The 23,556-nt window shown below is 43.0% G+C and overlaps 3 protein-coding genes across 3 annotated transcripts in view; 2 read left to right on the top strand and 1 right to left on the bottom strand.

Annotated features, from left to right (window-relative positions):
- Positions 1-7,675, top strand: part of cass4 (Cas scaffold protein family member 4) — a 29,231-nt gene extending 21,556 nt beyond the window's left edge. Inside the window, exons 4-12 of the mRNA XM_079510700.1 lie at positions 143-247; positions 1,127-1,325; positions 1,888-2,180; positions 2,776-2,964; positions 3,483-3,725; positions 5,223-5,609; positions 5,997-6,083; positions 6,257-6,489; positions 7,389-7,675. Coding sequence (XP_079366826.1) covers positions 143-247; positions 1,127-1,325; positions 1,888-2,180; positions 2,776-2,964; positions 3,483-3,725; positions 5,223-5,609; positions 5,997-6,083; positions 6,257-6,489; positions 7,389-7,599 — 1,947 coding nt within the window. The 3' untranslated portion in view covers positions 7,600-7,675. The remainder of the gene's footprint in view (positions 1-142; positions 248-1,126; positions 1,326-1,887; positions 2,181-2,775; positions 2,965-3,482; positions 3,726-5,222; positions 5,610-5,996; positions 6,084-6,256; positions 6,490-7,388) is intronic.
- Positions 7,676-9,260: 1,585 nt separating this feature from the next.
- Positions 9,261-15,834, bottom strand: LOC306929963 (recombining binding protein suppressor of hairless-like protein; the record flags this gene model as incomplete). Its single annotated transcript, XM_079510701.1, has 6 exons — positions 9,261-9,271; positions 10,890-11,064; positions 12,453-12,568; positions 14,989-15,059; positions 15,354-15,482; positions 15,830-15,834. The coding sequence occupies 6 exons, from the start codon at positions 15,832-15,834 to the stop codon at positions 9,261-9,263; spliced, it is 507 nt and encodes a 168-aa protein (XP_079366827.1).
- A 560-nt stretch (positions 15,835-16,394) lies between these two features.
- LOC306929964 (trypsin-like) overlaps positions 16,395-23,556 on the top strand; it is a gene marked incomplete at both ends in the record, with an annotated part of 31,623 nt that continues 24,461 nt past the window's right edge. Inside the window, one exon of the mRNA XM_079510702.1 lies at positions 16,395-16,456. Coding sequence (XP_079366828.1) covers positions 16,395-16,456 — 62 coding nt within the window. The remainder of the gene's footprint in view (positions 16,457-23,556) is intronic.

Raw genomic sequence — 23,556 nt, forward strand, 5'->3', positions numbered from 1 at the left:
GAATGTATTAAATGGACCCGGTTGCACCCCTAATCACTGGAAGCATTTACCTGTAGCATGAAGCTGTTATTCTGTCTTTCGAACCATCAATGTGTGAATTTAAGGGTTTCTCTTCCTTTCTTCCGTTCATGCGATGACACAGGCGTCAACAGCTCCCAGACAGCTGGTTCGTAAGGCCTCCCTGAGCACCGCATCTGAGCTGGAGAGACGCTTCAGCCCCGAGGACAGCGTGATGTGTAGTGACAGTGTAAGTGCCTGACATGCTAGGCTTTATTTATTTGTTGGAGAACAAATCTAACCAATTTTGAAGCGGTGCACACCGCTCCAATGACTGTCTGTTTGGAGTAGGAACAGCTGCAATACCGCTGGGTGACCTATACCTTCAAGTATTGAAGTGTTGAGCTTCAAGTGTTGAGCTTCAAGTGTTCAAGTGTTCAATCTTCAAGTGTTCAAGCTTCAAGTGTTGAGCTTCAAGTGTTGAGCTTCAAGTGTTGAGCTTCAAGTGTTGAGCTTCAAGTGTTCAAGCTTCAAGTGTTGAGCTTCAAGTGTTGAGCTTCACATTGTGCAGTATGACTATTACAATAGCACAGTACAGTACAATACAGGAGTACAGTACAGTACACAGTACAGAACACTGTACGGTACAGTAGAGACTACAGTACAGTATATAGTAACTACCACAATACAAGTATAGTTGCACCGCTCAGTTCACACGGGTGTGATTTTATTTTTGAGTGGTGCAACCACTCCAAGGAACAGCAATATCCCTATTACCAATTACCTATTACAGAGTACCAATAGGGGGTGCTGTTGCACCATTCGCTTCAGACTGGTCTGATTTTTAAACCTGTACTATCGTTATACTGTACCCATTCTACAAACTGTTAATACAATTATCAATCAATCAATCAATCAACATAACTTTATACATATTTCATATTTGTCATATTTGTGGTGTGTAACACTTTATATATTGAACATAGCCTATCCACAAGTTCATATCGCGTCACATCACGACATGTTGTGAACCCCCCAAAATTGATTATTTTGTTAAAAAGTATTATTTTAGATTATTGTATTAAATCGATTTAAGGTCTGACCCCTATGGTTTTATTGTTATGTACAGATGTATGCAGTCCCACCAGCCCCGTCTCAGGACCCCAGCTATGACATCCCCGTCCCATCATCCAACGAGGCCCAGCAGAGAATGCTGACCAGCGGGTACAACACGCTCCCCACCCCCTGCAAGCCAGAGTGGATCTATGACGTACCAGTGTCTCCCGAACAACCAGGTTCCTACGGAACCATGCCCTCCAAAGTTCTTGGTAAGCTGCCCTTCATTCTCTTTTGTTTTAATTAACATGTTATACTCAGGTATACACAAGCATTGTCCAGCTGAGCATCCCTCTCTCAGAGTTGAGTGTTAATTCATTCAGGCAGTACTGAGGCCCAAATAAATCTGTGGTTTATGGTACTCTTTTCCTATAATCTCCCAAAACAGGTTCCCAGATTGCTGTTTTTTTAATTATCCCTGTGTTACTTTACCTACTGCTGACTCTTTTCATTATGTTGTTTTCTAATATTTTCTTCTTATTAAATGTTTTGTTTTCTGTATTTGTGCTGTGTTTCATAACTAATGTGCTGCCATGACAATATGAATTTCCCTTGTGTGATCAATAAAGGTCTGTCTGTCTGTCTGTCTGTCTGTCTGTCTGTCTGTCTGTCTGTCTGTCTGTCTGTCTGTCTGTCTGTCTGTCTGTCTGTCTGTCTGTCTGTCTGTCTGTCTGTCGGTCGGTCGGTCGGTCGCCGCCCGCCCGCCCGCCTACTACTGTATATCTATCTATCTTTGACTCTCTCTCTCTCTCTCTCTCTCTCTCTCTCCCCCAGGTCGTGCCTGGCCGGCTCAGAGCTGCCTCTATGACATCCCTAAAGCCGGCTCGTGTCTGCAGCAGTCCCAGAACTCCCCCAGTCCGCCCGCGGTGCTTCCCAGAGCCCCCGCCTATAGCAGACAGCCTGCACAGGAGCAGGTGTACGCCGTCCCGCCCCACGACAGCCTGGCGCTGCACAGAGGTCACAGGGAACACGTACCGCTGGAGTGCAGGGGAGAGCCGACGCTCAGCGCCTACGACCATGCCAGAGTGCATCTGCAACGGACCAGGAAGATCCTGGTGCCCGTCAAGGTTGTTTAGCATTATTTTATTTTTGTATTATTATTTTTAACACATTAAGACCCGAGAGACGGTTCTACAAATGCCTTCTAAATCTGTACATTTTAATATAGGATGGTTTTGACATTGGACCATAGTGTGTAGATCAGGGGTCTTCCTATAGGGGGTCGTCCTTGGCCTGAAAAACATTGAAGGTGTAGATCAGTTTGCAACCTTTTTTGTCTCAACGCCCATTATTGGTAATTTGAGCCACAGACTCTGAGACCCAAAACTTTGAATACCGGTATGTTGTTATTGTTGGATAATATTTTGTCCACAATTCCATGCTGTATTGATGTTGTTAATTATGATAGGAGAGAATTATAACAGGAAAACATTGATAAAAAATAAATGTACATTCTCTAATTGTGTACGTAGACTTCTTGTAAATTACATAATGCAGATGTTTAACAATAATTTAACTCTTGAGATCGTAAAAAGAAACCAAATGGACCCCTTTCATTTTACGCTCTCGAGGGTTAAAGATCTATAAGGGTCCATTTGGTTACCAACTCTCCATGGTGTAGAGATTATAACCCTGGTTCCCGTGCCTCCTCTCTGTGTCCAGGGCCGAGCAGGCAGCTCCTCCTCCCAGCTGCAGGAGGAGGAGGACGATGACAGAAGCACCTCCTCCTCATCCAGCGGCAGTCAGAGGAGCAGCACCTCCTCCACCACCAGCTCCTCCTCTAGCTCCTCCTGTGACTCCCTGGCCTTGAGCTCCTCCTCCTCGTCTTCGCCCGAGCCTCCCATGCGCCAGGTGACCCTACAGATATAAACAAGAATTGATGACATAAATTAATTACCAGCTGCTTCCTTATATCCCATGGCTGAGAGGTCGGCTAGAGGCAAAAGGTGTGGTTGCTTAGAGACGAGGCAGCCAATCAGGACAGAAACATAGGTCTCAACTACAGCAAGTGGATGTGAAAGCATCGCGGAGAGAACATTGACCAGCTGTGCTTACACAGCAGCTGGTAAAAAACATTTTCAAAAATATTTTCAGACAAAAACGTCTGTCAAAACAATAAAACAAATTGTGAAAATAGGCAATCTTGTTCAGTGAAATTGTAGATAGATAGGCCTAGAACTTGTAGTCCCTCCCTAACATTTTAGTCTAGTTTTAATAAATTGTCAATATATTTAGTCTTAGATTTAGTCATCATAGCTTCGTTTTTATTTAGTTTTTATTAGGTTTTCGTCTGTGAAAAAAGGTAGTCGACGGAACGTTTTCCGTCATAGTTTCAGTCGACGACATTAACACTGCTCCCATGCCGGCAGGTGACCCTGGGCCAGGGCGAGGCGGGCCGCCGGCTGCTGGACCTCCAGGAGGGCGTGTGCCGGGCGGCGCCGCGCCTCATGGAGTTCGTCAGCAGCCGCTGGCGGAGGCGGGAACACCTGGAGGAACACCTGGACGCCATCAGGGAGGCGGCGGAGGCCGTGGCCTGCTCGCTGACACGCTTCGTCAACTTCGCCCTGGACGTCAAGGGCAACGCCTGCCGCCTGACCGACGCCAACCTGCAGGTATATAGGAGGACCCAGCTGTCGCCGTGGTCACAAAATCATCTCTCTCATCGCCTTTATTAGAGATAATTGAGATTGTTTTTTACATGATCGGCATAATTGTTTAACAATTGTGCAAACGTTGCGATGTGACACTTGACACTTGATTTTAGATCTGATATTTGCGGCCTATTTTGGCCACAATACATTTTGATTACTAATTGTCAGTCTTCTTTGAGGGGCGCTAGCTCACGTCATATGGCAGCCAAGTCTATGGGAGTTTTAATGTTTGTTTAGCCCTGCAAGACCCCCGGTTGTACTATTACAACATTTATATTTTAATGAATTAATGAATTAATTATTATTTTCTGTTCTTTTTTCACCTAAACATCATTTTATGTCCATTGTTTAATCTTGCAATGCCATTGCTCATAATATTTGCATATACACAACTTCAAAATCTCTTTAACCTTTAACCCTGAAAAAAGTGCCTGTAATATATATATGTTTTGTGATCATTAGAATGTCTAGAACATGTACATTTGAAAGATCCCCCCCAAATGTAAATTATGAATGTATTATTATTATTTTTATAATTATTATAAATGTGCATACATTTTGCTTCTTTTTTTACATATTTTCCGCTGCAAAGTACTAGTAGTACAAAATAGTAGTAAGGTTGAAATCTCTTTTTTGCAAGTAGAAATATATCCGGGTCTTGCAGGCAGGGTTAGGGCATTAAATTAGATGTCATATGGCCAATATGAATACATCTTGCGCCCCTCACTTCACACAAGTATGATTCTTTCAATATTTACTGTAAGTTATTTGATTTGATTTTGGTAAAAGAAATACAAGTAAACACAATATGATATAGGGGCCTACAGAATGTGGTCCTGCATTTCCATATCTGCACTGTGCACATTTTGTTTATACAAAGCCTTAAAGCCAAACAGAAATGTATATTCTATTGATTATCTTCCAATATTCAATGAGAAAAAAACACACACACAATTAATTAATTAATTACAATTAATTGTGCAGTTATTATACAACATGTCATTTCGATGAAGCAATCTGATTGGTTGAAGTAGCCATCTAGATGTGCTTCAAACGAGCATGATGGAATACCTAATCAAGACATAAAAATGAGCTGCACTGTTCTCCCAGAGCGGAGTCGACTGGGTTGCTATGCTAGCGAGTTTCTTGGAACACTTTTGGTCAAGTGGCGATTTTTTTCTTAGTTCTAATGAAACTGAGTTGACGTGTTTTTTTTAAAGGGTAACTGTTAATATATAATATGTATATAATATGTGTTATAATCGCAATATTACACTTGAGGGTCATGCTTTACCGTCATTAATGCACTTCTGCGCTGCTTACAAAACTCGCCTGTCGGCTCGTTCCTGTGCATTAATGACGGTAATGCACAGCCTCTCGTGTAATATTGCTTAAGTCAACATCTAAAACATCATGATCGTGGACTCCCCCCTCCCCCCCCCGCCCCTTCTCCTGCAGGCCCGCATCCACAAGCATCTGTCGGTGGTGGCCGACTCGGGCGTGATTCTGCAACAGACGGTCAACGCTCTGGGGGCCGCGGGCTGGCCCCTGGACGCTCTGTCCCAGGACCCCGCGCAGGCCCAGACCCCGGACCAGCTGGAGCGCTTCGTCATGGTGGCTCGCACCGTGCCGGAGGACGTCAAGCGCCTGGTGTCCATCCTCAACGCCAACGGGAAGCTTTTGTTCAGACCCACTCAGACGGAGACGAGCGCCGCGGAGCGGCCGCACGTCCACACCAGTGCTAAGAGCAGCCAACAACAAGGTCCTGACCTCACAGAGGTCAGAGGTCATGTCCACACCAGTCCTGACCCCACGGAGGACGATAATGACTACGTTCAGCTGCAGGTGACAAGATACTTTTTAAACCTTGTGATAGACAAAACATGTTTTTTGCCAGGTGCTTGAAAAGCGCCTGGACTTTGTTTGCTACTTCTCTACTAGCGACGTAAAAACGACCTTAGACACTTTTTCATGATTGGCTGCCTCTAGGCTGCCTCTAAGCCAATGGGAGAGTTACCCATAAAACCCATACTCTGACAATACAGATTGAATATTTTCACTATTTTGAAATAGGACTTCATGACGTATATTTTTGTAAGGTCGGGTTGCAAGGTTTTTTCGTGAATTGACGATTAAACTACAGAGTCACACAAAAGTATCACAAGTACCAGATCCACAAGATCTGCTACTTTTGCTATTTTTGAATGCTTTTAACTTTGATTTCTCTTTCAGACCAAGAGTGACTATGAAACGCAACAAAAGAAAGTGCAGTGGGATCTGAAGGAAAATACTACCGTATCAACTAACAAAAACATTCAGGTATGTATTTCACTTCATAACAACAGGATTATTGGACTGCTGTTAAAACAGGCCTACTCGCGCCACCTTTAATATTATTTGTCAAAATGTGTACGGTGGACATCGCTTTGTGTCGTCACATCCATCTCATTCCATTTCATCGTCTCCGCCTCCCCTCCCCTATCCCCTCCCAGGCGGATCAGAAACGGCGTTTGTTGGAGCGCAGGGTGGTCGCTACGTCGGAGCAGCAGCAGAAGCAGAAGCAGCCCTCCCTGTCGGAGCACTGCCGGCTGTACTTCGGTGCGCTCCAGAAGGCCATCGGAGCGCTGGTGGGCAGCCTGCTGGACAGCCAGCCCCCCGAGAGGTTCATCTCCCACAGCAAGCTGGTGATCATGGTGGGACAGAGGCTGGTGGACACACTCTGCAGGTAGGTTCATCTCCCACAGCAAGCTGGTGATCATGGTGGGACAGAGGCTGGTGGACACACTCTGCAGGTAGGTTCATCTCCCACAGCAAGCTGGTGATCATGGTGGGACAGAGGCTGGTGGACACACTCTGCAGGTAGGTTCATCTCCAACAGCAAGCTGGTGATCATGGTGGGACAGAGGCTGGTGGACACACTCTGCAGGTAGGTTCATCTCCCACAGCAAGCTGGTGATCATGGTGGGACAGAGGCTGGTGGACACACTCTGCAGGTACATGGTGGGACAGAGGCTGGTGGACACACTCTGCAGGTAGAGGCTCGCCATCCACCATGGTGGAGAAAGTATTTCACATTTTGTACTTCAGTAAAAGTATCAATACTGCAATGTAGAAATACTTTGTTACAAGTAAAAGTAAAGTAAAAGTCCGGAATTCAAAATTGACTTGAGTAAAGGTACTAAAGTATTGCCATCAAAATGTACAAATTTTGCAGAATGACCCATTTCAAGTTATCAATCTAGTTACTAGTAACTGAAGACCCCTGTTTTAATTAGTTGAATTTATTCTACCATATGCAATATACATTAACTACTACAGGATCGGCTCGTCGTGAGCTTATTGGGGGATCGGCTTTTTCAACACAAATTCACACCGATACGAAGAAACGATTCTGATGATCATCTCAGATACATGCGATCGGCGATTATTCTAACTGTGACCTGTGGTGTGTGTGTGTGTGTGTGTGTGTGTGTGTGTGTGTGTGTGTGTGTGTGTGTGTGTGTGTGTGTGTGTGTGTGTGTGTGTGTGTGTGTGTGTGTGTGTGTGTGTGTGTGTGTGTGTGTGTGTGTGTGTGTGTGTGTGTGTGTGTGTGTGTGTGTGCGCGCGCGCGTTCGCTCGCTGCAGGGAGGCTCACAACAGCACAACCAGTGGGAGCAGCAGTCAGAGCCTGCTGTGTAAGAGCAACCACCTGTGTGCCCTGCTGAAGCAGCTGGCCGTCGCCACCAAGAAGGCGGCGCTGCACTACCCGGACCGCCAGGCGCTCCTGGAGGCGCAGGACTTCGCCACAGAGCTGTCTCAGAGGGCGCAGCACTTTCGTATATCGCTCGACCTCTGAGCCGCAGTGGGCTTTGACCCTTTGTTTTCATTCTTTTTTATTTCAAGGACCGACCGTAACGATGAGAGTATACGAACGTGTACAATAGCCTATACAGACCTGCGAGGGTCCGTTTGAAGCCGCACGGCCTCATGGAGCCCTGAGGGTCACTGGTCCCTGGACCCTGAGGTGCTCTGTCTGAGCACACGGGAGTATTGCCTCAGACAGGGTAAAGGTAAAGGTGTGTAACAAATACATTTTAACAGTGATACGATATCACGATACATGGTTGACGATATTGGTTCATTATGGCGATACGATACGTTACGATTCAATCATTTACAGTAACTATTTAGCAAAGAAATTAAATCTGTGTGAAACATGTGGATACTGGATAGTGCATTTTTTAAGGGAAAATGTATGAATATGGATATTAATAAGTAAACAGAGATTCTCTGGCAAATGCATAGACATTATATTTGAACATATATTATATGGACAAACCCGTATACCTTTACATGAACACAGAGAATACGCACTCTTATCTCCATATTCTAACTTTTAGTGCTTTTTCGTAACTGAACACCCTACTACCAGTGCCACACAAAAGTAGCAGATCTGCAACGCATAATGTTGTGAGCTTGTAGATCTGCAACTTTTGATACTTTGAAATTTAAATACTGAAAAGTAACAGTTTTGGACATATGAGGTTTCCATCCGACAGAGACGATACATTTATGGATTGTTTTTTCAAATAAACAGATTCATCACAGGTAGAGTTCCAAAACGAATTGCAGCATTCATTATGTTGTCAGTTTAGGCCAAATTTGAGACACTTTTCATGTATAATATATTTTGCTTTTATATAATTTACATCCATTTCATATTGTTTATTATTTCTGTATTTTGTATTGCATTGTATATGACCCTCCAGCTTTTATGTTTGTTTTGCTCTTTATGTGAATATCTATGTAAATAAGTCAAATGTGTTATGCATTCCCACGGTACTTTTTGAATACATTTTTATTCTTATTCTAATTAAAGTAAAAAATAAAAAAATATGTTTAAGACTGATTAGAAATAAAAGTGTGTTACAAAGTAATGCAGGGATTCTATTGGAGAGACCAGAAAGAATTGTACTTCCCTCTAGTGGTAGCTTTCCTACCATACAGCCCAGCAGTGGATGCTGTAAAAAAAATTGAAATTAATTTTGATATAACCACTTTAAATCAAAAAACTATACCGAGAACTAAATCGAGAACTACTCCATTCGATTCGCCGTGTTCCGAATTGTTGGGTAGAGGGGTACAAAAAATGCTTGTTTGTGTTTTTCATGGTTTCTGACCTAAGTTAGTAAGTGGTTATATCAAGCGTTGAAATATTCAGACATACTATAATCGTATACTACTACTATATAGTATACTAGTAGTATATGTGACCAAGGCCGAATCAGTCACACAGTACTTTGGCAATAGAATACTCTTTATCGTTATTACTTTGTAAGACATACAACCATTAGTTATTTGAGTTGCACTGTTTAAAGTGAGAAAGGTATCAATGTTGTAAACCTTATTAAGTGAATAAACCTGGGACTACGCCATCCGTTGTTTAATTGAAAAGAAACGGAAACTCTTTTGTCATTATTATTCTTAGCTTCAGGTTGTTCAAGGACACACACAGGTTCAAGTTTTACCTGGTAAGAGAGCATGAAAAATGACATAGTATAATATGTCTTTCTTTTAGTATTTTCATATATTTTTTTAAATATGACATACTGTAGGCTATTATAGGATGACCTTTTTCATGGTTTTCAACGCTATTTAAAACAATTATATTCTAGGCCTATGTCGTTTTTCATGGTTTTTGAAAATTATACTTTTACCTGTTTTCTATGCACGTGCTTACTGCTTACCTTTGGTGCTTACCTTTTAATGTATGGTCCTAGTATCATGGTCAGTATCATGGTCAGTAGCCTATCATGTCATTGAAATGACAATTCATCAGCCACACAAAAGAGTTATATTTTATTACAAATACACAAGGCTGTAAACAGCAGTAATTATAATTATGTACAATATCAAACTTTAAATACTGAATATGTTACATACTGTAGCCACTCTGTAGAACTGTGGAATAGGCTTCCTTCATAAATAGGTATATTTCTAAACATTATGGATTCATCATACATGTTGAACTATTTAAATGGACCAACATATAAATGGCCCCAGAGGTTGTGACACATGGATATGTGATGTCAGTTCAACTATCAATGTTTGATCACTGAAAAAACAAATAAACAAACAAACAAACAAACAAGCAAACATTGACAACTTCCAATCAAAACAGTGCTCTATGACAGTGGTTCCCAAAGTGGGATCCGGGGACCCTCAAGGGGTCCATTTGGTTCCATTTGTACACTCTCAGAGTTAAATTAACATTGATTTTACAATATAATTTGGGGTCCCAGAGATAGAAATTACATTAAAACATGAGGGTATGTAGACTAATATGCATGTCAAACTGGGGGTCCTTGAAACGGGTTGAGAATCACTAGAGCCGTAAAATTCTCTTATGGGGGTCTGCAGGCTAATTAGTGTCAATTTGGGGGTCCTTGACATGAAAAGGTTTGGGAACCACTGCTCTATGAGCGTGAGGTCATATCTCATAGGCTCTCATGTGCTTGTACTGTATATCGTGACTCGTGAGACAAGTGAAATATACCCATTTTACTCTGTTAAGTCAAATTACTTTGTTGCACGACTGTGTCGTATCGTATGACACAGAATTAAATATTGTCAACAGAATTTTGTTGTTGATGCTAATCATAGAGTATATATATAATAGAGACTGAACTGGCGCGAAGCTCCGCCCCCCCAGCTATTCATGTCAGTGGAAGTTGCTCAGTGGCGTTTTGAAGCACCCGGAAGACTGCCGGAAGTCCCTCCCCGGACCTCAACTTTGAGGTCCTGAGTGACGTAGGGCAACCGAGCGCTCAACGTTAAAGCCCAGCTGCACGGGGTTTCCCGGTCATGAATCCACAGGTCCGCCTGTAGTCCCTCCTCCTACCACTAGGACCCAGAGCTTCAACGTTGAATAGCCTCACTGCCCCCTTGATGCTAATACTGTAGGAAAGGTAAGGAAGTTACTTTCCACTGCTGGCTCTTTGCAAAAACATCTAACCAAAAACTAACTGTGGGGGAAGAAAAGAAAGAAAACATCCATTCCCATTTATATCCCAATGCAGATTGATTAACTAAAGTTGATTAAGGATGGCCACTAACAACTGTGCTGTGTACTATAGGCAGACTCACAGTCAACGTTCTTCATGGACTGTCTCTTCTGGGACGGTTTGGAGATGACTTTGATCATCCTGCTCTGGAATGAACCCACTTCCTGCCCACTGCCCAGGAAGAGGCGGAGCAACAGGCGGAAGTGTTTCCTCTTGTCCTGGTCTGAGATGTACAGGGACTTGGCACAGGCAAACATCTGGGGGTGAGATGTACAGGGACTTGGCACAGGCAAACATCTGGGGGTGAATGATGTACAGGGACTTGGCACAGGCAAACTAGCCTGGTTAATAAACCAGACCGAATCAGCCGTTGGCAAAAAAAAGTTGCCTACCAGCGGATTACGGTCTGGCGAGGCTCAGTAGCACGCCTCTTTCCTACAACCGAGAACAGGTCGGACCAATCGGGACACGGTATGCAATATGGGCGGGCTTTGGTACAGTGACGTTCAATGCTTGAGACTTTTGACTGACAGTAGCTCTGACCAATTGCGTCAAAGAGAAAATGTTCCCCGGGAAATGAAATCCAAGTGGAGCCAGCCCAGACTGATATACCGCGACAGTGTTGTGTGATATTAGTCTGGTTTATTAGCCAGGCTACAGGCAAACATCTGGGGGTGAGATGTACAGGGACTTGGCACAGGCAAACATCTGGGGGTGAGATGTACAGGGACTTGGCACAGGCAAACATCTGGGGGTGAGATGTACAGGGACTTGGCACAGGCAAACATCTGGGGGTGAATGCATGGATGGGTGGGTGCATACATGTACAGTACATATCAGACATAGGCAGACCTAGTGACCGACTGACCTACCAGTATGAATATAACTAACTTCTTAGACTCATTTGATACTTTTATATAAGGAAGCCTATGATGCTTTGCTAACGTCCATCAGTAGGTAAATACAGTAAGTGGCTGGCATGCACACACAGGGGGTTTACAGTAGGTAAATACAGTAGGTGGCTGGCATGCACACACAGGGGGTTTACAGTAGGTAAATACAGTAGGTGGCTGGCATGCACACACAGGGGGTTTACAGTAGGTAAATACAGTAGGTGGCTGGCATGCACACACAGGGGGTTTACAGTAGGTAAATACAGTAGGTGGCTGGCATGCACACACGGGTTTACAGCAACGTTTGTCAGACGTGGCTGTTTGTCAAGTAAACAGACCTGGAATAATAAATTCTGGATGTCTCGTCCGGGCAAATATACACATCTCTGCAGGGCTGGAAAGAGTACTAGAATATCTTTCTCAAGTAAGGCACTGTTACAGTACATGTCATGACTTAGATATTACTCAGGTATAGAAGAAAGCTTGCAGTATTTGTGTTGAACACTACTAAAGTAAAACTAGCTCTTTGGACCAACCACTCACTTTCCAATTTGGTGATGCTTTATTCTTTAAGAAATCTTTGTCAAATGTTATCTTACAATGGCAAAGTGGTTCAAAACATGCTCAAGTGGATTATCCATCAGCAGATCTGTGGGCTACTCTGTAATTCTGACCTTTCCAAAAATAATTGAGTACAAGGTCTAACTGTGCACGCACGCACGCACGCACGCACACACACACTTAGCTCTGACCGTGGTGTTTGGCTGCTCTTCAAAGACCAGTTTGAATGTGTCTGCCTGGGAGTGACCGGAGCTGTCCAGACACATGTAGCCACACAAACGATATACCGAGTCCCCATAACCAGCCACTAGATGGAAAGAGAGAGAGAGAGAGAGAGAGAGACTTTTTATAAAACCTTTTTATTTACAAACTAAAAAAGAACAGCAAACACTTTACTTGTTTTCAGTCAAACATTCGTGTCATTCATGAACCAATGGCATTTTGCATAAAGCTCGAAACAAAACAAAATCATTATTCATATTCAAAACCATTGCTCCAACAAACCAATGCAGAGGGTTCAGCCAGTGACATGCTGCTGCTGCCCCTGAACCCCCCCTATACACCGAGTCCTCCTCCACACCCAGCCCGTCTCTGGACACAACACAACAGTACAGTACAAATCCATTTCCTCTCCCCTCCTGTGATTCTCATGTTCAGTATCTTTCATAGACAGTTTTTCGATGCACAGTTCTGGGAAACGACCCACACGGCAAGATGATATCAGCCCCAGCAGATCAGCTATTGCTCCTTCATCCACCAAGCTTTGACCAGCTACATCCAACAGTTCCACCATGACCACTGTCACACAGGCTGTGAGTGAGCCTCGATGTTGGACTGTGATGAAGGTCCATCCTGGCCCTTCCAACCAGAGGTCCGTCTGAGAATCAGAGTCTACACGTAGCACTCGTAGCGGGCTACAGCCGCTCCACCATTGTCCAGTCAACCAAAGCCAACCCACCTCACAAGTGGCTGGCTGTATCATTGTCCAGTTCATCTTCATGTCCATTAAAGACAAAACCAAATGCAAAAGAGGACCCAGCGCACAGAAGGAACCCAGCGGCACCACCACCATCACCATTCTAATTCCGCATCAACCCTCTGCACCAGTTTCTTCACTCTGAAAATCTCTTGCCTGGTAAAGCATACTCCTTCTGTTAACTTCATGTTTTGCCTGGCAGCCTTCACAAAACCCTTACTATCTGGGAAGTACTTTTCAACTTCGATCAGTCTCTTGTTTTTTGTTTTCTGCAAAAAACGTTTCATTTCTGACACCCCATAGACATTTTTCTTTTTTACACATGTTTCATCATCGCTCACCCAACCACAAGTACTATCGTCTGAATTGAGTTCTCTTTTCCCCTCGGTCACTTTTTTTGCTTTTGTCCCATTTGAACCTTTTGCCTTTCTTTTCTGCCCCACCACCTTCACCCCTTCCTCCTCAGCCCCCATCTCCATGTCAGCTACTTTAGCCCCTCCCTCATCCACTTGACTGACAGGAGGACTACTGTCCTCTTGGGAACTTATGTCAGCCACAGGTTCAGCATTAACCATTTCTCCTTCACCTCCACTGTTTTCCTGCTGGCTATTTTCTTTTTCCCCTTCATCTTCACCTGTTTGCTCAGTTCCCCCCCATCTTTATTGACATTCTCTGCCAACAACTCGGGTTCAGCATTTACTCCTTCATCTTCACCCACCTGCCCACTCCCAGTACCATCCCCATTAACGTTTCCCATCTCCTTTTCAACATTTTTTCCCCAGGGATTACTCCCCCTCCCCCCCCCCTGGTAGCATTGCTTGTCCCCTCGCCAGAGTCAACAACCCTCTCTGGACAGGACCTTATCAAGTGCCCTTCCACCCCACAGCCAAAGCACTTCATATTATCGGTTGTAGCAAATAAAGTGTATTCAAAATTGTCGACTTTGATCTTAAAGCCTGTAATCAGCTCTTTACTCCTGTTTCTCAAAAACATGAACAGCATTCTCCTGTGAGAAACAACATGTCGCAACTCAGGTGATTTACACCCTGACGGGAGCTTTTTAATCGGCGACACCACCTTCCCAAACTTGGTCAACTCTCTCACTATCAGTTCATCATCAATGAATGGGGGGACGTTTGACAGAAACACTTTACTCGATGGCATTGCGAGTGGCGTTACTTTCACAAGCGTGCCCTTTATCTCAACGCCCCTCTCGATCACAGCGTTTGCTTTATTCATCCCATCGACAAAAATCACAACGCCACCATTCATCCTGGCAGCAGATTTAACGCTAGCGGGTCCGACTACTTTTGCGACCGCTAAACTACAGTCCTCTACAGAACACGGGAAAGCTGGCGAGATCTTAAAACCATGCTTCCTTGTGAGAGTTGTGAAAGCCATGGCGACGGCGACAGCCGTCAGCGCGCAGCAAACACAAAACCACCAACAGCAGTTTAAACACTAGACCAGTGCAAAAACCGCAAAACCCAACACTAGCGAGATAGAAGAGCAAGCATAGACAGAGTATAGATAGACCAAACACTCACTCCGTAACCTCACTCCGCACCACGCTCCTCACTCACACACATCCGCACGAGAGAGAGAGAGAGAGAGAGAGAGCAGTGAAGAGAGAGAGAGCAGGATAAGGATAAGATATGAGCTGAAACAATTCACTCTATATACTCAACATTTATTTTTCAAACATTCAAATGTGTGCTAAACATGTCAATAGATCTTCTCTAGTTCCGGACCTTTCAGATGATCCTGTTTGGCTCTCCATCCTGGTCCACTGATGTACACACATGGAGGAGGACAGAAGAACCTACAGGAGAGAAGTTCGTGTTTAGCAAAGACAATATTGTGGGACATAGTTGCAGCAGTTCTTCTGCACCATAGGACTTATACCTGCATATAGACTAGCAACTCTAGGTAGTTAGATTGAAACAGATGTTCTTATTTGAGTTGCATCAAAGCCTTATGAGTATTATTTACTTTGGCTGATATTGGAAACTACTAATAATAGTCTGATGCACTCCTAGTGTATATCCTGCATATACAGTACAGGGACATGTGGTATCTGCATTTAACAGTGCAGTGTGTGCAGCAGTAAACTGACCTTTTCTCATTGCCATAGGACTTTTGTGCCACCTTGGCATGCAGAATGGTGACACTCTGGTCAGATTGGGACTCCGCTACTGGGTGGTCGCTGGTTGCCCCTGGCAGCCGAAATCCTGGGTCCAGTCTCCTGATTGAAAAAAGAAAATAATAATAATCATCCATCCAAAGTCATCCATTTCTGTGATAACCACTTTCTTATTGGTCAGTTTTGTGATGGGGAAAGACAAAGCAATAACATTCTGGGTGTCCGCAGAAGAAATGCAGACCTGCACATCATCTTAAACTAAACTATAGTATATATAACATAGCTACATGCATTATCAAACACCTCATTATTTCATGTGTGTTTAAAATGTGTATGTATGAGTGAGTCACTTGACTGGTGTGGAACTAACTTACTTTCAAAATACGTTCAAATAAAGGTTACAAAATTACTCTCTGTGCCAAGTAATGCATTATATTACATAATTCTACCGCATTTTGCATTAACACAGAGAAGAATGCCACAATATGTATATTACATTTATATTTCAGCAGCCTAAATGTCATTGTGAAATAAAACAGCACTAATTGATACAGGGCATACCGTATATACATTTCTGGAAATCTGTCTCTGCCTGCAGAGAGAGATTCATTCCCTATGAATATTTAACAAGCTATGCTAAAAGGATAACATAAAAAGCCCTGTTTCTTTTTTTCCTATGACGCAGGCAATTGTGTTTTAATTCAGGGAGGTTTTGTGACATTTACATTGTTTACTTCAATTATTTTCAAAATTAGTAAAGCTGAAGGCACAATATTATAAAAATGAGGAACAAAAGGAGAATACCCTCGTTGCTAACTTTCAAAAGGTCAGCGTACAGCGAACAACTGTAAGAAATGGTGCTGCAACCTCATGTGTTGCATTGCAATGTTTTCTCTGTGCAATAACGTCGTAATGAGTAGCCCAACACAGACACTGGACTCCGGAATGCCTCTCATTATGACCACTGTTGACACGCAAGGGAGGGGAAGAGAAAAACAAATAGGTGGAATAGAGATGGACAGAGAGCGGGAAGGAGGTGAGAAGAAGGGAGACGGAGATGGGGGAGAAGGAGGCAGGCAAGAGGGAGGGGGAAGGAGGGTGGTTGGGGAGGTTATATGTGGCCAGAAATTACCTCTTATTTAATTATGTGAGTTCATTTCACTGACTGCAGAGATGTTCTGTTCTATTCTGTTCTCTTCTTCTTGACTAAAAATGTGAACTGTGATCACGGGTGATGGGCTTTTACAGAGACACAGACACCAGACCGGAAGTATCGTGCACAGTGCTATATTCTCCATTCAGTGCTGGCCATAATATAATTGCATACCTCCAAATGAGCTTTCTTGGCCTAGCTCCATGGCGTTGCCCAGGCCGACCTCAAATTACACTTTGTTTTACCATCCAGTTCCATCGTATCGCTAAGATAAACACCAAAAACTATGGCATCATTCAGAGATGCAGCAGAAAAAAACAATGAAACCACAGAATCTGGAAACAAAAACTGGTTTCCTAACATGCAAGTGCACAGCATTTGGAGGTTTAGGGTGATTGTGATACGATTTGAGAACACAAGCAGTTGATAAGCAGTAGGCCTGCTTGCACTTTGTTTTTTGCTGATTAGTAAATTGAGATGAGATCCATAGTGACAATTGTGGTACTGACCCAAAAAAGTGATATTTTGGCCCTAGAGGGCATAATGTTGTTTCTGTGACTCTCTGTCTCTTTATGTCCCTGATTGACAGAGAGAGAGAGAGAGAGAGAGGGGGGGGGGGGGGGGGGGGGGGGGGTGTACAGCTCATAAACACTACGGTCATCACTGTTTCACTGTGTGTCACTGATATGGCTGTATGCTACTGTAGCTATAGTCATATCAAGAGGCCGCATATTAATTTACGATGTAGGTATTTAGCAGACGCTCTTAATCCAGAGTGATTTACAGTAGGCAAGGAAAACACAAGATCATCAGTCTAACAGTAGTATATCCTTATAATCAACAATCTGTACATTGAAACTATGCACACAATAGGATGCATTCCACTTACATAGAAGACACATGCTGAGCCAATCTTTAATCATGTTGCATGTGAAATATGTTATTCAAACTTTCTATCGCCAAAACACAACACATGATATATTGGCTACTGTTTATGCGTATTAAATGTATGCATGCATAGTATATGTATATAACTTCAGGCCTAAAACTCTCCTTTATGTAGTCATGTTGACCCTTGGCTAATCCCTCCAGCCATACAATGGTCCATATGTCTGAGGTGAGCAGACTTTTCCTTGTAAGGAAGGTGGATGGACTTTAGGCATACTGGATGTTTTGTTCACACGAGGGGGATTCCAATGGCCCACTAGGCTCTCCCCAGTTCACAGTTCAGGGTTCACAGTTGACTGACTCAGTGTGTGTGTGTGTGTGTGTGTGTGTGTGTGTGTGTGTGTGTGTGTGTGTGTGTGTGTGTGTGTGTGTGTGTGTGTGTGTGTGTGTGTGTGTGTGTGTGTGTGTGTGTGTGTGTGTGTGCACGCATGCACTTGCACACATATGCACCCACTGCGTTACTGTGTGTAAGCATCAGTACTGACGTACCAGTATGTGGAAAAGTTAAGAACCTCTGGTATTTCACACAGTGGACACAGACAGACCAGAGCAGAGGAGAAAGACGGACTGACAGAGGATGGACGGGCGGTATTTGTGGAAAGAAAGAGTAGAGGGAGAGGGGTAAGAGGAGGGTTGACAAGAACAGGGAAAAACACTTTCACACGTGGGCTTGAAGTTGCTCTTATGGCCCTTTTCCACCAAGATAATGTTCTAGATTCTTGGAAACTTTTTGGGTTCTGAACCAATTCATTTTCAGTGGAAACACTCTGTATCTTCAATTTTAGGTGGGAAAAAAGAACCAAACCAGTTCAACCCTGGTGGAAAAGTGGCCTTATTGTAATAATCAGTATGGGCTAAAGGAGACCTTATGAGACCTACTGTAGTAGATATCCACCACCATAACAACTATATCCCCCAGGCCTATAGAAAACATCACACGGAGGATTGTATTTACCAATTGTGTTAAAGGCTGCTATCTGACATTTTCTGTATACAATTTACAATTTACAATTTAGGCATTTAGCAGACGCTCTTAATCCAGAGCGACTTACATTAGGCAAGAACAAAAGTATGGGAATACATCACATATATAAAATGCATTTATCAAGAAACATGCGTAAGCTAAGAACGTAACTAGAACATATCTATATAATGACACTATACATATTAAATATACATATATACTATACTATGCTATACATATGTACTATGATGTGCTATGACTACATACAATGCAATTATTGTGCTGTCTACATGACATGCTATAAGTCTGTTTCAAATGCTATCTAAGTCTAAAAAGTGCTATCTAAGGGGGTAGGATAAGTGCTATGGGCCATGTATAGGCCTATTTAAAAACAACAGATGTTTCTGCCCTCAAATGATGACTTTGTGCACAAAGGTCTTCACAAGAAAAGCATGCCTATATATGTGGTATGCAGGCAATGTACATACAACCTACCAGACAGACAGACAGACAGACAGGTGGATAGTCATAATGCATCTAGCCTATAACTATTTCACGTGATGCAAAGTTGCAAACCATACGGTACAGTGAGTGAGTTAAGTGAAGCAGGAATGAACCCTCCACTCCACGACACGTGCTGGTGCTGCTGCAGAGCCGTGCGCTTTTACGCGCCATGCCTAAAGCCCCCACAGCCTCTCCAACTTCACTCCAAGTGCCCCCAAAAAGATTTTGGTTCGGATTTCATAGCGTGGTTGAGTGGGAGGGGTCTCAGGCAGCACTTCTAAACTCTCGCTTCTCTCTCCTCCTGCTCCTGGCATTTGAATACCTGCACACCATCCCTGCACAGGCTCATTCCACCAGCGAAATAACCCGAGAAAGACCAGCAGGGAGGGAGCGGAACAAAACAGAGGAAGGACATCTATTTTCTTTACATACTTTTACGTCCAAGCGCTCATTCCTCACGGCGCATGGTGAGGTTTTTTCTTTTTTGTTGTTGTTGTTGTTTGTGGATAGAACAACCATTGCCCTTCCATCGCTGTGAACTTTTACCGTAACTGCACGGGACATTGACGACGTTCTACAATCCTGCTTTTGTGGAAGTCAATCGACTTGTCTTCTCACCTGCTGTCCCAGTCGAGTGTTCTCGGTGCGTGGTGAGCAGCGTTCAGCAGCGTTCCCAGGTGAGTGAGGGAAGCATCGGGGGAAGGTGGAGGTGGGAACAGGTGGGCGCTGTCACACACATAGCCATCTTAGTAGGGGTTATTATCGGCAATAAATGGCCAAATCGTTACGCGGTGTGTCATAGAAATTTAGACTGCAAACATATAATAATACCCCTTTATTGCACTCTGATGTTATCTTATCTGTGACACCCCTGTGGTGCTGGTTGGTTACTTTGGTTTACTGTCCCAAATTCCTTTGGGCTATGTTGGGGGATGTCTCTTGTGGGAGTGGAGACTATAAAGGCTGTGGCCTTATGTTTACTCAGAGAGTCAGACTGGGGTCTTCCGATGCATTGAATTGGTCATGTAAGTTCCTGACTCCTTACTCGAGTAAAATCCTAATACTTCCAAACTATGAATCCTTGTGTTGCCTCATTATTATGTCTTCCTGAGCATGTGTCCCACAGATTGCCTTAACATTTTGGAGGTCCCACCGAGATGGTGTGCTAAATGCTGGACTTGGCGGTCGTCGGCTTGGTGAGTAAGTTCATTCTTTCGGGCTGGGCCGACGACGTGCGCAAGTGAGTATATGGGTGTCTGTTTGGATGTTCAGAAAATGAGGTATTGCTTTTATTCGGGGTTTTAAGGTATTAGTGATGAAATTTGGTTGTGATCACGATAGGCATTTTTTGATGGCCTATTTAAAAGAGGGAAACGAAAGTTTTGCCTTTCATGTGCATGCCATGAGAGACGGAGGAACAGTGTTTGGTTGGTTGAATGACTCAAGATGGTTAGACAAGGAGGTCTGACAAATGGTACCAGTGTACATTTGGAAAAAAGAATAGTCTATTCAATAAATCACTCATTACGTTGCCTGCTGTCTAAAAAGGGGGACTAGATCCTGCCTGGGGTATCCTGTTGTTTTATGAAGCAACAAAAAATTGGCTAGCCAGAGTGTGTGTGTGTGTGTGTGTGTATTGTCCTAAGTCCCAAGTGTATGTCTGTGAGTGTTACATGTATGGCCTAAAAAGGGAGACAAGTTGTCTTGCCTAAACTTCGTAGCTACTGAGAAGGGGGGTTAAACCTCGCCTTATACTAGGGTACCTTTGCTAACAGAAGCATAAAACAATTGTGAAGCGCTATGTATGGATATATCATTTGAAAATGAATGTGAATGGTCTGTCATGAAAACTGATTGAGTGTTGAATGGAGTGGTCTGCTGTATGTGAGTGTGTGAGAGACAGAAAAGGAGTGTGAGAGGAAATTGTGAAAAAGGGATGTTAAATAGTTAACAGACTAGAATGAAAATGGAGATATGGGAATTGATATAGAGATATATTAAGGTAAAGTAATGTTTTAAATCATATGATGTCATATGATTCTCGAGACGAGAAAATGGAAATAGTTCCAAATAGGGATAAAAATAAGGAAGTGAATACAGTATGTGTATGGAGTACATATGTCTCAATGTATACTGTTTAAAAGCGTGAGTGTACACATGTGTATGAGTGAAAATGCTCAAACTTGTGAAGAACATTTTTAGGGCCTGGAGAAGATATTTAGGTGCATTATGTACAGTTTCTGTGTCGAAATGTGGGCTAGAGTAGTCAACAGGTGAAATGGTAGTCAAAATAGTTTAATCTATTACCTCACTCAGTTATCCTGAGTGTGGGGCTAAAGTAGCCTTGATGAAAGAGTAGCATCGATGACTGGTTTACTAGTTATCACTTCATTTTGATCAAGTGACTGTCTAATATAGACTTATTTATCCTTAACATGGCATGGTAGCTAGCCCCTGAGGGCTGTACGGTTCCCTTTTAAGGGGAGTTGTCGTGAAATTTAAAATTGTTTTATGTAGAAAGAATTTAATCTAAATTCCCCAGGCAGTCCATGCCCTGATTGATATTAAAAGTTAGTTTAAGTGTTTAAAATTAAGTGGCTCTTTAGTTCCTAGAGAAGTGAGCCTTGCTAAGCCATGCACCATACAGTATAGGAGGCTATCGCCTGTTTTCTGTAATATACGCAGCTTGATGTATAAGTATGCCCCTGGATATTCATGTTGTAAATCGCTCTGAATTAAGAGCGTCTGCTCAATAGTAAATTGGACAGTGTGACAGTTAGTGGAGTGAGATTGAGATAAAGATTACTTGAGACTGAAAGAAAGTTTTTTAAAATGACAGATCTACTGCGTGCGCGCGAACCTAGTTATTATAAGCACGTTGTTTAATTGTAGACAGATTGGAGAAAAGAAAAATGCCAAACAGTATGGTAATGTTAAAGTGTTTAAGGTAAAACAGAATGGATAGGTAAGATTAGGATAGGAACACCGAATAGGCCGAAAATATTACAGAGCAGTGTATGCAATCAATGCATTCAAAAGAGCTGAATCATTTACCACCTACAGTATATTGCGTCCTTTTTACCCCTAGGCCAACTCGTAGTGTTAGGGTTAATTTAAGAACGTAAAATGTGCTGGGGGAGTAGTAGAAGCTCCAAGCCGTCGGCTTGTAAAAGCAGAAAAGGCAAAGAATGTGAAGTATTTTACCCCAGGTGGGTCGCAAAATGCAGAACCAGCTGGTGTTCTATTTAAGGACTTAGGTCTTAGTGAAAAATGTAGTGTAAGTCATAAGTATACCCGGTTTGTGTTGGGTTGTAATCTACAGTATGTCTTAAAGTGTAATATACAGTAGGCCTATGTCTTAAAGTATATACAGATTTGTAATTTTGAAAGTCCAAATAAGGCATAAAATAAAATGAGTATGCCCACATGCTGATAGCTTGTGACGGTGATTGATTTGATGACATTATTTGAAGGACAGGAACCCAAAAGTTAAATATGGAATAGAATATAGCAGCTATAATTGCAAACTTTAGTGTACAGTGGATTGCAATATTATGCAAAAATAAATGTACGGGCCAATGTACGGCTGTCGACAACACCTCATCCTGTTCCGTTGGAAAGAGGGTACCACATGGACGGGTCCAAACTACTGGTTTTGTTTTTTCCAGTATGAGGGGGCAACTCTGTGTCAGGGTTGAGAAGAGAACGAACTGAACATTGGACATTGGTCACTAGCATTGGACATTGATGCACTGACATTGCAAACAGTGATGGGGGATCACTGGACAATGATACGATCGGAATCTGAAGGAAACAAAGATTCTTGAATCGGAATCCCGACATGAAGGAGTACGCGTTGGTGACAACTGAATGCGAAAAAAGCTGTGCTATTTTTGTGGCTGATTGTGTTTCTCTCTGCAGTATGGTGGAGGGGTGAGGTGAAGCTGACAGGTGTACATTGGGATCGAATGATAGTGAGTAGCTACAGAGTTGCATTTGTTCCACTTATGGCTGCTATAAAACAAAAATAGGTTGTATTTACTAAAATATAGTAGTGATAAATACTGTGATCTCACTGACAACTGGCAAACTCTTAAAAACAGAGTTTGACTTTTTGTGTCCCATGCAGGACGTAAAATGATCTTATCAGTAAACAAAGGGATTTCCAGCTGTTTCAGGGCACTTATCTAAGTTCCTGTGACATATGGTCAATAGCAGAGATAATAAAACCCCCTTCTGGAGATAGACGTTTAAGTGCTGCCTAGGGGCTTCATTCGGCTAAAATTCAGACCAAGGTATAGTGAAAGTACAAGTTAATTTAGTTAATTAGTGGTGCCGGAGTTATGAGTAGTTTTAGCAAAAAGGTCTATTGATTACATGGCTGTTATTGATGTATTGGCTGTATGAGTTAAATTTAAGACATACTGTACTGATGTAACCTGTTTACATGATCAGATTGTGATCAAGCTTTAGGAGTAGCCTATTGTCAAGGAATTTGGGTTGACCTGGTTGAACCTTCCAAGAAGCAGGGCAGCTGTGTTTCTTATCTCTATGATGGTAGGCCAGCTGTGTTTTTGATTAGCCTGGGGAGGGTGATGCTATGGGTG

This window comes from Electrona antarctica (assembly GCF_951216825.1).
Source record: "Electrona antarctica genome assembly, chromosome: 9".
In the NCBI taxonomy this organism is placed as follows: Eukaryota; Metazoa; Chordata; class Actinopteri; order Myctophiformes; family Myctophidae; genus Electrona; species Electrona antarctica.